Consider the following 15,000-nt stretch of genomic DNA (forward strand, 5'->3'; position numbering starts at 1 on the left):
TCCGTGAACGAGACTGTGCAATGTATAGGATGGGGTGCCGGCCACTTGATAACGTATAAGGGACGTTTCTGGTAAAAATACATTTTCATTTTCCAAGGGCCATCACTCTCATTATTCCGCGATCTGCACTGTCAACAGCATGACAATCTGCATGTGATTTACTTTCATTTTTTTCACAAATGGAATCCAGAACTCGTGCAGCTGCTCGAGAGATCATTAACGGGTTAAAGAATGCCGAGGATACGCAGACCACTGTCAAATGGCTTCACGCAGTGAATTGTTTGATCACAAGAAACGATAGAACCAGCCTTCCCAAAGCACTGGAAAACTACGAAGACGTTCCCTTCACGCAGTTATGCAGTGTTTTTCGCGAGAGGCATTTTGCGTCCGTGTGCAGCACGATTCTGGACTTACTGACCGTTGAATGGTTGCAGGGACTACCTTCTAACTGTTTCAGTGAAAATGTAGAGATGTTATTTCTTGCTGGACCAGCGTCTGATTCTCTGATGATGTTGATTCGAGCTGTCCAGAATAACAGGTTGGATTTATGGGGGTCTGTTTTTAACTTTGTGTTCGTTTCTCTCTCTCTATCCCTCCCTCGCTCCCCCTATCTATTTTTCCTTCTTCTTCTTCTTATTTATTTTTTTTTAATGAATGAGGCTTATTTGTAATATTCACTTAATCAATAAATAATTCGCTAACTCATTCATTCACTCTTTCACAAAGTTAACAGATCATCCATTCCGACACTAGTGAGAAAATCTGTGAACAAGACCAAAAAAGTCATTCGGGCAATACGTGATTTATAATCAGTTATTTAGTAGTTGTTTTTTTAATCAATTCTTAAATATATGATTTATCTGTTTTTTGCTCTGTTAATGTTTATTTCTTATGTGCAAAAGCATTTTGCATTGTGTATATCTTATGCCACATCTGTTATCATACCATGTTCAACAGTTAGTAACTATGTTTTATTACATGATATATTTATGGTTTTGAATTCTGGAGTTTAAAAAAAAATAATATTAAACTTAAAGTTTAGTATCACTTTCAGAGAACAATAATAGATTGCTGTGTTTTTTTGTTGTTGTTGTTGTTTGTTGTTGTTTTTGTGTGTGTTTTTTCCTGTTTTAATTCTGACTCCTTTTAATGTGGTTGATTCAGACAGGGATTCAAGATGCAGAAGATCACCACCCTGCTGGAGATGTTCATCAACAAGGGCAGGATGGTGCAGGTCATCTGGGACCAGTGCCAGGTCTGTGACACAGCAGAGGGGCAGCACCGCCGGACGGCCATGTCAAGTCACGGAGGTCTCTGGGAGGAGCTGGTCACAGCCCTTGCTTCCCTCCCATCTCAGATGGCAAATCGCTTGGGCAGAGAAACAGGGTAATGACTGCAATCTTCATGAATTTTGGTGTTTAGAACTCACTACACAAGTGGAGTGATGGCCTAGAGGTAACGCGTCCGCCTAGGAAGCGAGAGAATCTGAGAGCGCTGGTTCGAATCACGGCTCAGCCGCCGATATTTTCTCCCCCTCCATTAGACCTTGGGTGGTGGTCTGGACGCTAGTCATTCGGATGAGACGATAAACCGAGGTCCCGTGTGCAGCATGCACTTAGCGCACGTAAAAGAACCCACGGCAACAAAAGGGTTGTTCCTGGCAAAATTCTGTAGAAAAATGCACTTGGATAGGAAAAACAAATAAAACTGCACGCAGGAAAAAATACAAAAAAATGGGTGGCGCTGTAGTGTAGCGACGCGCTCTCCCTGGGGAGAGCAGCCCGAATTTCACACAGAGAAATCTGTTGTGATAAAAAGGAATACAAATACATAAGATTTAGCTTCTTTTTTTTCTTCCTTTCTGCATACATCATATGTATGTTCACTGGTGAAACAAGAAAACAATGACAGAGAAAGGAAACAGAAGTAGAACAAAGGATTCAATAAATAGACAATCAAGCAAATGTACAAAGCTGTCACTGCTGATTTAGTTTACACCTCACCTCACCTGTGCCTGTTGCCCCATCGACTTAGGCTGCCATCAAGACTGTTTCCGGCCATCGTGGTCCTGTGCCAGTGCTCTAGCTGTCCCCAGTCTTTTTCATGTCTGCCCCATTTGTATATATAATATTAATAGTGTTCATTTTTACCATTTGTTTTGCTTTGGGTTTGTTTTTTTTTTGGGTTTTTGGTTTTTTAATAAGTTATAGCATTTAATCTACTTTTTGCCACCAGTATCAGTGTTGTATATCTTTAATGCAATCCATTTATTTATTTACTTATTGTTGCAGTGATGTGTTCCTGCCACAAAATTATGTCCCCCATCTTGCCAACTGCATCTTACAGTGCCTCCAAAGGGCACATGATCTTCTTGTGGATTCTAAAGCATGCTCCCTGGATTTTGTTTCTCGACTGGTGGGAAAACTGTGTTTCACTGGCAGTGCAGGTTTGTGGCTTATGATTTGTTTAGATGTTGTTTTTTTGTTTTTATTGGGATGAAAATTATGATAATAAAACAAAAATGCATTGTGGCTATGAAAGTGATAAACACTCATTAAGCTGTATATCGTAAGATATATTCATACAGAGATCAAGATCAATTATTAACTCACTCAGTACGGCCAGTCCTCTCTTCCCCTCTACACAGACCCCTCGGGTGGCCAGTGGGTGTCTGAATGACCCAACCTTTAGCTTCCGTCGTCAGAATTGTGGTATTCTTTGTCAACATTCACCTCTTCAGTATAAGAGCCTTCCGCTTGCAATATTTTGATGGTGGTAATTGGGGTGAAACGCTGTTAACGTCGTCTCTTTCGCCGTTCGTATGGAGAGAGTTAACCTCATACTGCCATAGTGATACAGTGACACATATTTTGTTACTGAGTATGAGGCGTGCTGGGCTTTTTTAAGGAGTGAGTGATTTGATGGGAGATATTTCTGTCATCTGGGATGTTGATCACAATGTCAGTGCAAATTAGTGCAAGGGAGGAAACAACTACGAATAAAAACTTTCGAAAATTTTCATTTTGACAGTTGTCTCCCTCAATGCATAGTCTATGAATGCAGTGTGCTAAGTCTGTTTCATTTGGTGTTTTTAAAATGTTACATGCTGTGAAATATGTATGTTCAATTAACAGACAAACAAAAAAAGAAGAAAATATATGTGCCATTGAAAAAACAAAACCATCATAAAGGAGAATGCCATCTTAATACTTGAAGTGCTTTGAACAACCAGAGGCAAAAGCACTGATACAAAGACAGCAGTCTGTGTGTCCACAGATCACCTGCTGGATGTGCTGGTGCCTGTGCTGTGTTCGTCAGTGACTGTCGACAGCACCTGGAGCCAGGTGAGTGAGAGGCTTTTCATGGGGGTGCCTCTACTCACCATGGAGAGTGTTGTCGTGCCACTGCTCACCAAAGTGCCTTGGTGAGTGCTTAGGGTTTTGTTTGTTTTTTGTGTTTAGTATTAGTTTATTGAAGGGGCAGGTGGGTTTTTTTTGGTTTTTTTGTTTGTTTGTTTTTTGTTTGTTTGTTTTTTTAACTGATAATTTATTTAATTTTTATCATTACTAGTTTTGTGTGTGTGTGTGTGTGTGTGTTTACATTTGAGTGTGGAAACATGTGTGTGTCGATAGATAGACAGACAAATGGACGGACAGACCGACAGACAGCTAGATATATAATAAAATATATATATATATATATATTGTGTGCGTGTGTGTGTGCGTGTGTTGATTATACTGTGCATATTATACATTGTCATGAAAGTCCAAGTTTACTGGTGAACAAACACTGAAAAAGGCATTTCAAAATGAAAAATATTATATAATTTGTTTATTTATTGTGGTTTGTATACTTTAATGAATAACCATCTTTCCACAATTTCATTTCCTTTTTATAGATAATCTCCTTTGTACCTGTTGTTTCAAAGCTTCATTTAAGTATACATACAGAGAGAGAGAGATAAACAACATAATACTAATGGAGGAATACGAGTGCAGTAACAAGAGAACAACCCTTCCATTATTTCAAAATAACTTTGCACAGATTAAAAAAAAAAGATATATATGTATGTAAAATGGAAACCCTTCACAAACTGCGATTGTCATCTGAATTATCTCTGAGGGAGAGATCCAGTTGTATGCCTGATATGACTGCAGTTTCATCCTCTATGGACTCATTAGTGTGGAGTGATGGCCTAGAGGTAATGTGTCCGCCTAGGAAGCAAGAGAATCTGAGCACGCTGGTTCGAATCACAGCTCTGCCGCCAATATTTTCTCCCCCTCCACTAAACCTTGAGTAGTGGTCTGGACACTAGTCATTCAGATAAGATGATAAACCAAGGTCCCATATGCAGTATGCACTTAGCGCACGTAAAAGGTCCCAGGGCAACAAAAGGGTTGTTCCTAGCAAAATTCTGTAGAAAAATCCACTTGGATAGGAAAAACAAATAAAACTGCACGCAGGAAAAAATACAAAAAAATGGGTGGTGCTGTAGTGTAGTGACGCGCTCTCCCTGGGGAGAGCAGCCCGAATTTCACACAGAGAAATCTGTTGTGATAAAAAGAAATACAAATAAAAATACAAATACAAATATCCTGAACTATTATCCCCAGTGCATATCAATATCCTGGCATTGGCAGTGAATTATCATCCCCTATGGCATATGCATATATATATATATATATATATATATATATATATATATATATATATATATAGGTGGATATGTTTATATCTTCTTCTCATTTGTTGGAAAGGCACCCCAGTCTCCGCGATGGAGGCGGCTGTACACTGCAGATATATATATTTGTATTTTGTATTTGTATTTCTTTTTATCACAACAGATTTCTTTGTGTGAAATTCGGGCTGCTCTCCCCAGGGAGAGCGCGTCGCCATACTACAGCGCCACCCATTTTTTTGTATTTTTTCCTGTGTGCAGTTTTATTTGTTTTTCCTATTGAAGTGGATTTTTCTACAGAATTTTGCCAGGAACAACCCTTTTGTTGCCGTGGGTTCTTTTACGTGCGCTAAGTGCATGCTGCACACATATATATATATATATATATATATATATATATATATGTATGTATGTGTGTGTGTGTGTGTGTGTGTGTAAATATATCAGATTTCTTCTGCAGGTACAAGTGGGTGGAGAAACTGGTGGGCGACTGTGTGGTCAGTAGCCAGAGAGTGCAGTTCCTGATGTGCACCAAACTGCTTTTCCACCGCTACTTCTCTCAGGTCAGATGGCACGGGGCGAAAAGGGAAATGGGTTAATGAGAAAGAAGGGTGGGGGAAGTAGGAGAAGAGAGAGAGGGCATGTGTGTGTTTGTGTATGTTGGGGCATGGGGGGGGAGTTAGGGGGGAGGAGGAGAAGGGTGAAGAATTCGATGAAACAAACGTTTGTGCATACGTGTATATTCACACACCACATACACACAATTGTGTACGCAATTGTGTACTTTTATTTTGTATGTTTGCATGCAAGACACTTCATCATTTTAAAGAAAAAGCAAAGGTTGATAGAATAGAAGTCAATCATGTTATAGAAACAAGAAGAGTTATATAAAATGCCTTGATGTTGTGTGGGTGTGTTTGTAAGAGTGTGATGTTTGTATGTGTTCATGTTGGTGTATGAATGTGTATGAGTCTCTGTGTTTGTTCGTGCGTGTGTGTGTGTGTGTGTGTGTCTGTGTGTGCATGTGTGTGCGTGTGTGTGTGTTATGTATAAGTATGGTGCACTGGTGTGCATCTATATTTTTTTTTCTTTCAAATTAGACAATTTTAGCATCATTATTGTAGTTTGTAAATTATTTAAAGAAGTGAGTATAACTGTAAGCAAACAAGTTAACACACTGTTCTTTGATAGTAAAGTATATTCTTACATGTTACAGGAGCTGTTACTACAGAATCTCATTGGGTACCTGGCAGGTTCGTCTCCTAGAAGGGCTCTGTATAAAGAGGTGTGTGATGGAGTTTGCGTTCAGTTTATAATCTTTATTTACTTAATTATGTATGTATGTATTTGTTGTGATTAATTCTAATTTCTTAGCATCTCTGTGGTATTGTTGTTTTGGTTGCTTAGGAATTCTTTCTTTTGTGTATATAGAAAGATGGATAGATAGGTGGATGGATGGATGGATGGATAGATAGATTATATATGCACATACATACCAGCACTATAATAGTAATATCTATGTCTGTGTGCATGGATATATACGTGTCTGTTTTGTATATGTTTTCACATTCATGTGTTTATATGTATTCATCACTAGCAATATGTTAGATACATACCTTGTATTCATATATGTATTTGTATTTTTACCCACATACATATCTCAGCAGTGTGATGAGAGTGTGTCTGTTTGCATGTACATATATGTATGTGTGTAGAAGTGTAAATTTCTGGAGGATTTTATTGACTGGTTGGTTGGTTGGTGGGCAGGTGTTTGGAAAGTTGCTGCAGGTTTGGGGTGACGCCAGCAACTTGAAGCACGTGTCCTCAGAACAGCATCTGTTCCTGTGCCGTGCCCTCATGGTCTGCATCAGTCATCTTGGCCCCCAGGAGACAGAGCAGTGGAAACGAGGTGACACACACACACACACACACACATACATACACAGACACTGACAGGGACACAGACATAGACACAGACACAGGTTTAACTGTGAAGAAAACCAGCACATTACACAAATAGAGGAAGGGTGATGACAGAGACAGACATACAGACACACACACACACACACACACACACACACACACACACACACACACACACACACACACACACACACACACACACACACACACACACACACACACACACTGACAGGTACACAGACATAGACACAGACACAGGTTTCACTGTGAAGAAAACCAGCACATTACACAAGTAGAGGAAGGGTGGTGACAGAGACAGACAGACAGACACACACACACACACACACACACACACACACACACACACTGACGGGACACAGACATAGACACAGACACAGGTTTAACTGTGAAGGCCACCAGCACACTACACAAGTAGAGGAAGGGTGGTGACAGACAGACAGACACACAGACAGACAGACACACACACACACACACACACACACACACACACACACACACACACACACACAGAGACACTGACAGGGACACAGACGTAGACACAGGTTTAACTGTGAAAAAACCAGCACATTACACAAGTAGAGGAAGGGTGATGACACACACACACACACACACACACACACACACACACACACACACACACAGACACACTGACGGGACACAGACATAGACACAGACACAGGTTTAACTGTGAAGGCCACCAGCACATTACACAAGTAGAGGAAGGGTGATGACACACACACACACACACACACACACACACACACAAGCTGACGGGACACAGACATAGACACAGACACAGGTTTAACTGTGAAGGCCACCAGCACATTACACAAGTAGAGGAAGGGTGGTGACAGAGACAGACAGACACACACACACACACACACACACACACACACTGACGGGACACAGACATAGACACAGACACAGGTTTAACTGTGAAGGCCACCAGCACACTACACAAGCAGAGGAAGGGTGATGCAACTGGAACAATCAGACAAAAAAATGTATGTATTTCACTCAGCCATACTGAATGGTAAATAAGAGAAGTGTGTGACTTAATCAGTAAACAGATTCAGATCTGGGTTGATTGTCATGCGATCCTTAACTCATTCAGTCCTGTGTCCAAGCAATGCCCGAGTGTTAAAACTTGTTTGATTAAAACAGTATGCACGAACGCACTTATGCACAAACAGCAAACAAAGGGAACTGACTTCTACAGTATTTTTGGCTGTGTCCCCACTTGTCGATTTGGAGGAAAAAACTTCAGTCAGTTTCAGTTAGTTTTCTTCTTTTTCTGCATCAGTGTGGCAGGGGAACCTGCTGAGGCTGTAACATTTCTAGGATTGAATGGGTTAAGAGGCTATTAACCCAAACATGGTAACAGAGTGCAGACTGAGAGTGAACCCATTTTCAGATCGTGTTACACTCAAGACGATATTCCTGTTTTCAGCTCACTCAGTCAGTTCGTGTGTACACGTACATGTTTTCCTCTGTGTGTTTTTGCCCCAGAGCTGATCCAGTTACTGCTGCCCGGGGTGCAGGGCCACTTGGGATCCTCCGATGTGTCCATCCGTTCCCGGGGGATGCTGGTGGCCAAGGTGCTGACCAAGACCCTGGACCCTGCTGGTCAGCAGATAGAGTTTGAGGTCTGTGTCTTTTGTGCAGCTCCTCGGTATACAAGAAGAGTGATCGCAAACACACACAGTGCACCCAACACACACACACACAGACACAACACAGACACACACACACACACACACACACACACTGACACGCAGACACACACACACACACACAGACATACACACACACACACACACTCATGCAAAGATGTTAAACTTTAGAACGAACACACACACATGCATACTGTTGATGTTTTTTCATTTTAACGCTTACACTCATACTCACGCACACCCTCACTTTAACCCTTTGAGCCCTGACCACCGCTTTACTGGTGGTGGGGAGGGGTGGCATAATGCCTGGCCACCGGTTGAGTGGTGCGTAAACACTTGTGTCATGTTTTGCTATTGGTTGACTTATATTGAAGAGCCAATCACAAAAACCGTAATATTCTGACGTCGGCGAACGTAGTACCAACATTGCCGTGCCTTTTCACTGTGTTTTATGTATGTGCTTTGGATAAAAAAGATTGATTTCTACCATGAAGCGTGCAGAGTCTCAACCTGACACCCCTTCTTTAATCAACTGATTCTGCATGCTCAGATTCATTTTCAACATCACTATCTGTAGCAAAATCATCCGATTCGAATTCCACCTCACTATCAGAGTAATCATTGTCATACTCTACTTCCAATAAATCATCAGGCATATCAATTACTTGCTGCGTTGTGTACAGTTGTTTTCTCGCACGTTTTGTCTCTGATTTCTGCCCTGACGGGCCAGGTTGAGACTCTGCACGCTTCAAGTGTTTACGCACCGCTCAGCCGGTGGCTGGGCATTATGTCATTTTTCTCTGCCACCGGTAAAGCGGTGGTCAGGGCTCAAAGGGTTTAATACCAATATTATTTGCAAATTTTGGCTCAGGAGCTCAGGCAGAAGGGTTAAAATTGCTCAGGAACTCAGGTTAACTCACTAAATGCTGGTGTTTGTTGCTGACAGATTCCCCGTACAGTGGAAGTGGAGGGACTGGAGAGGTTGCTGGTTGTCCCCCCTGATCCTGGCATGGCCTCCATACAGCAGTCAGTGAACATGACTGTGTTGAGAGCTTCCTGTTTGTTCTGTCGTTTGTTGTGCTTCACTGTGACGGGAATGATTTTGTGTGTTGGTGTGCTGGTGTGTGGAGGTAGTGTGTGTGATTTGTGTGGATTCGTGTGTGTGTGTGTGTGTGCGTGTGTGCATTTTATCCCTGGATGTATCTGTCAGCCTGCCTTCGTGTTCGTATGTGTCTGCATTTGCATTTGTGGAGTTTGCATGCTTGTGTGTGTGCCTTCAAGTGGTTGTATGCATGTATGTTGTTTTGTTTTTTTTTGGGGGGGGTTGTTGTTTTTTTTGCTGCCCCATCATCTGCACCATTTCAGTGGCATTACTCCCACACTGCTCATTTAGATTCCCCCATACATGGCCACACCCGGGTTCGTCCGTCACAGTTCCAGCGTCGGCAGTCCGCAGGAACCGTCGATGTTAGGTTGCCACGAGACCACACACCAAAGGAGACCCTGCACTGCTGCTGAGTCACTTCAGTGGTGTTCAGTGGTGCCTGTTCTGATTCAGCGTACTTAGGACACCACCTACTAAGCCCCCTACTAACGACAATAATGGCTTAGTCGCAGAGCCAGACTGAGTGAGCGTTCCTCCCAGTGTGGAGACCGCCATCACATCCCTCAAACAAAAGTCCCCCATGAATCTGCCGACACTGAAGACACTGACAGGACTTACCCCAAGCACAGAAGTGGAGGGGTATCGAAACTGAGGTCACCATGAGAGCAGAACATGAAAGGCCACAGACTTTGAGACTGTTTTGTTTACATTGATGATGATGGAGGAGGATGACGATGACGATGACGATGTTGCTATGCAGGTCCATTTTGGTTTGGGACTGCATGACAAGGCTGTACTCTACGCTTCCTGTCATAATGATATCCCAGCGTTAACCAGGCCCGAGAGATACAGACACTTGCAGTGTTGGTCAGGTAATTAGAGCAACACACCCAAATCCTTGAAGTGGATGACACTCGACTGTGTGGTCCCAGTCTCCCCATTTAAGCCCACAGCACACTCAACTCTGGGTAGGAGCCGGCCACGGGCCGAAAAACCCACCTCCACTGGGATTCGAACCCGCGTCCTCCCAGCCATCAGTCCGCGACGCTAACCACTTCGCCACGGCGGCTGGTTGCATGTATATTTTTAGGTGTGTGTGTCCCTTTACATGCAAGGATTTTTGAAAATGTCAACAGAGCAGTGGATGATCTTCAGCTGTCTGACCCACAGCCAGAGGGACCCCCATCTCAACCCTCTCCAGATGATGCCGAAGAGCTGGACAGGTGGGTGTCCTTGACAGGTGGCCAGAGAAGGAAGGGATGTTAACTGTTCTTTCTTTTCTAGTATTTGTTTGCCAGATATATCTTTTTTTCTTCTTCTTTTTTCTTTTTCTTCTTTTTTTCCCCAGCTTGTTGCTGGGATTTAAACCACAGACTCTACAGACCCATGATATATATGATGGAAGTCCAGCGTTCTGACTACTCACCCCCATCCGTTGTGCGGCTAAGAGATATCATCTGAATCCAGTCTGGAATGGATCATGAATCTGTGACTGTATGTTTCAATCAGCTAAGAGCCTTAGTTTCATCCTGTCCATACCAAAAGTATGCTGCATTCTGAAATGATGAACATGTCCTCCAGCCAGTGGAGGATTATTTTTTAGATTTCAGGGCACTTCATATTATAAGGTGCTCCCCCAAAATAAAAAAAAAAAAATTCAATTTAACACTACATAAGGCATCAGCGTGCTATGATGTGCATGAAAAATAAAAAGTTAAACAAAAGCAAAAAATGAAAAAGGTCAACATTCAAACAGTCAGAACAAATTTCATTCCTGGAAGCAAGATCAAGTGAGATGAGACTGATATCATCCATGACTGGGTTATTGACATGTTGGCAAGCTTGGTACACACTCACATTCACACAACACTGTCATCTGCTGAAAATCCCAAAAAGTCTGATTCTTTTGAAATGCCGACAAATGCGGAGCACAACTCTTGCTGCGATGGGTTGATGGTTGTGTCAAAGGAAGTGTCTGGGTTTGTTCCAGTGTACCTTTTATTTACCTGTGTGCTAGCTGAATTGGTAGCATTGGAATTGTGTCCCATCGTACATGGAGAGAGTTACCTCTCTTTACTGTTTATCATGTAAAACATGTCTCGGAAATGCATGCTTCCAAAACGGTATGTTTTTATTATTGCAGTGATGATGACCTGGTGCCCTATGACATGTCGTTTGACAAAAAACAGTCAAAAGTCAAAGCCCCTAAGTACATCCGAGACTGCATGGAAGGTAAATGCATGGTGTGTCTTTGCAAAGTCAGATCTTTCCATGATTTCAGTCACTTTAGTTTTCTCCACCCTTTTCTGTAAAATGTTGCAGTCAGCACAACAAAAGAAGGAAGTGTCAGACCTGTTTACCCATATAATTTGACAGTAATTTATACAGTGTGTCAGGTCAGGGGCATAGCCCTTGCTACTGGTACCATGTAACCCAGTACTACCTGCCACATGTGAAGTCTCCCAGCGATGGACCAGGCGGAGGAGAAAACCTTTCCCAACGGCTGTGAAGGCGGAAGAGGATGACCAAAGGGCAGGGGGAGCTCTTATCCCTGGCTGGAAGTCCCCCTAGGAGACGGAGCTCCGAAGAAAAAACCTGCACCTGCCGAGGCCGTCGTACACGTGGCAGTATCTGCACCTGTGGGACTGTGAGCGTCAGTAGGCGAGAGAGTGGGGAAGGGACTGCACAACTCCTCCTCACTAAAAAAAAGTCACCTGTGCTGGTCAGGCAACCAGGCTCAATTTCTGGAAACGTTTTCCCTTGCAACACCTGTGGGAAGTGCTGCACATCCAGAATCAGCCTCTTCTCATCCGTCGGACCGACGGGAGACTCCATCAATTTGTACATAAGTTTTGCAAAAAATATTATGAATACAATATACAAAAACAAAAATAAAAACAAAAAATCCAGGCAACCTGTAAAATAAAAGTGAATGCTCTCAGAAGACAGTGCTGCATTGTCCTTGCTCACTTGTTGAATGGAACTATGGTAAATGTCTCAGTTTGAATATTGCGGTAAAAAAAAACCCAAAAAACCAACAACGACAGTGTATAAAGTAAAAGGGAAATTTTATTACCAAAGTAATTGAAGATTAAAGGGAAAAAGGAAGCCAAAATAAATGTATCAAAGTAAAACCAAATTTATTCTGGTTTGAAGATGAAAGTGAGGGAACAAAAAAAACAAAATAAATATTGGATCAAAGTAAAATCAGTGTGTTCTAGTTTGGAGATTAAAGTTATAAAACTTTTAAAAAAAATTTTTTTTTAGTGTACTAAAGTTAAAAACAACGAAATCTGGTTTGAAGATAAAAGTTAGAATAACAACAACGTTTTAAAATAAAAACAATGTATTCTATTCTTTTTCTTTCTTTTTTTTTTCTTTTTATAATTCTTTTACTGTCTGATGATATTATCTTTTTAAAAAAAATTACACTGAAAAGAAAATAGCATCGTTTGATTCACAATACCCAGAACATTCAATTTCAAGTGTGAACAATGTATTATGGTCTGCAGGTCTGCTGAACGTCCAGGAGGCAGACACCTTTGAAGCCAGCCTCCAGGCAGCAGAGACTTTGATTTGGGGTCGACCTGATGGACTCGCAGAGGTCAGAGAAGATTGTTGGTGGCTGGCGGGTTTTTTTTTTACAATTTTTTTGGTCAATTGTGATCGCGCCTTAATATGAGCTCGATTGCCCAATCAGGCCGAGTAGTTTTGTGACCTGTTGTGAATCATCATCAAACGCAAAACGAGAGCGCCAAAGAATCGATAGACAGGCAGAAAATACGAAAACACTTAACCGTATGCAGAGCACAGTAGCAGGAGTCAACATGGCTGCTGGAAAAAGAGGGCGCCAGTCAGGGATGCAAAGGGGAGGTAACCTGCTTCGGGAGGTTATCGGCCATAGCTACTTTCGTTTTATCCGCATAGGCAGGTAGTAGTTTGCACAGGACAGGAATCAGACCCCTGCCGGTGTCTGCACTAGTGGGTCACGGTAAGTATGTTATTTAAACGTAATTTTAGGAAAAAAATTTCCTTTATTACAGTCTATGGAAGTTACGGGAATGGAAGCTAGATGGAAGAATAGGGGAGTTGAGACTTTCAGAGTAAAACAGATCACAGGAGAGGTTGAGGTTTGGAAGACAGAGACAGAGAACGTAAAGGGAGGAACAACCTGATGAAGTCTCCGGGTTTCCTTGTGTCTTTCTCAAGATGACAAAAACCTCTTCCCCTTCTCTATACTGTGAGGTCTACATCTTATGCAGTCCTCCCAGCCTGAGAGATTTTAGCGGTAATGTTTATGTTTTAAAATTGAAATAATGACAGTTTACATAGATCATTCACATATTGCCTCACCTGTCAGTGTTTACAATGATTGTTCTAAACGTTGTCAGGATGAAAAGCACTTTATACATCTTAGAACAGTTTCTATCAGTATTTACTGAGTAGTGAAACACTACATCCTCGCTGTTATTGTGTACAAAACTTGCACACAAAAAATATGGTTTGAACTGTGCCCAAACTTCTTCGGTATGCTGCCATGAAGTTTATCAAGGGTCATGTCCCTTCCTTGACACTTCACACTCCGACAAAACCAGTTTGATGAATCAGGATTTGATGCCTGAGCACCGCTAGGGCTACGCACACTGGTGTCTTTGCAGTGCTTGGGCGTAGCTGACATGCCAGTGTTGTCATCTGTTGTCATGGTTTTGCAGATCGCCGCTGAATTCAGCAAGATCCTGCTGCACACCACAGAGAGCTGCGGCACCCAGGACTTTGTCTCCCTGCGTTTTCAGGCCATGGTCGCACTGGCCGTGCAGTGTCCCAAACAGGTTTGACGGCCGTTCGGAGGAGGAAGGGAGAGAGGGAGGGAGATAGGAGAGTGAGGGAGAGGTGGGTGGGGAGGGTAGGGTTTTTTTTTTGGGGGGGGAGGGGGTGCTTGATGGAAGGGTACGTTGTCTGAATGTCAGTTCTGACCAAGCTTTTTTCATTTCTTTTCTTTTTTTTTCTTCTTTTTTTTTTTCCAACATAACGAGAACTTAAAATATATGGGGAAAAAAAAAGTAAGAAAAGAAAAAAGGACAGACTGATTAGGAAAAACCTCTGGTTGTGGTGATGTGTATGTGTTTGTGTGTGTGAGAATTATTTTCCTTGTCAGAATGTCTGCTTTGATGATAGTTGTTGGTTTGTGCCAAAGGTTTATGGTTCTGATGTTGTGCCAAAAGGTTTATGGTTCTGATGTTGTGCCAAAAGTTTATGGCTCTGATGTTGTGCCAAAGGTTTATGGGTCTGACATTGTAGCAAAGTTTATGGTGCTGATGTTGTGGCAAAGGTTTATGGTGCTGATGTTGTAGCAAAGGGTTATGTGGCAAAGATTTATGGTGCTGATGTTGTGGCAAAGGTTTATGTGGCAAAGGTTTATGGTGCTGATGTTGTGGCAAAGGTTTATGGTTCTGATGTTGTAGCAAAGGTTTATGTGGCAAAGGTTTATGGTGCTGATGTTGTAGCAAAGGTTTATGTGGCAAAGGTTTATGGTTCTGATGTTGTAGCAAAGGTTTATGTGGCAAAGGTTTATGGTGCTGATGTTGTAGCAAAGGTTTATG

The 15,000-nt window shown here is 42.1% G+C and overlaps 1 protein-coding gene across 2 annotated transcripts in view; it reads left to right on the forward strand.

Moving 5' to 3' along the window:
* Nucleotides 1-122: 122 nt before the first annotated feature.
* The window catches only part of LOC143292052 (telomere length regulation protein TEL2 homolog), a 27,315-nt gene continuing 12,437 nt past the window's right edge, over nucleotides 123-15,000 (forward strand). For both annotated transcript variants that reach the window (XM_076602224.1, XM_076602225.1), the window contains exons 1-13: nucleotides 123-538; nucleotides 1,165-1,386; nucleotides 2,292-2,446; nucleotides 3,277-3,424; nucleotides 5,139-5,241; nucleotides 5,895-5,963; nucleotides 6,446-6,587; nucleotides 8,132-8,268; nucleotides 9,242-9,321; nucleotides 10,537-10,623; nucleotides 11,544-11,632; nucleotides 12,913-13,004; nucleotides 14,113-14,229. In XM_076602224.1, coding sequence (XP_076458339.1) covers nucleotides 180-538; nucleotides 1,165-1,386; nucleotides 2,292-2,446; nucleotides 3,277-3,424; nucleotides 5,139-5,241; nucleotides 5,895-5,963; nucleotides 6,446-6,587; nucleotides 8,132-8,268; nucleotides 9,242-9,321; nucleotides 10,537-10,623; nucleotides 11,544-11,632; nucleotides 12,913-13,004; nucleotides 14,113-14,229 — 1,800 coding nt within the window. In that variant the 5' untranslated portion in view covers nucleotides 123-179. The remainder of the gene's footprint in view (nucleotides 539-1,164; nucleotides 1,387-2,291; nucleotides 2,447-3,276; nucleotides 3,425-5,138; nucleotides 5,242-5,894; nucleotides 5,964-6,445; nucleotides 6,588-8,131; nucleotides 8,269-9,241; nucleotides 9,322-10,536; nucleotides 10,624-11,543; nucleotides 11,633-12,912; nucleotides 13,005-14,112; nucleotides 14,230-15,000) is intronic.

Source organism: Babylonia areolata, chromosome 18, assembly GCF_041734735.1.
Source record: "Babylonia areolata isolate BAREFJ2019XMU chromosome 18, ASM4173473v1, whole genome shotgun sequence".
Taxonomy (NCBI): Eukaryota; Metazoa; Mollusca; class Gastropoda; order Neogastropoda; family Buccinidae; genus Babylonia; species Babylonia areolata.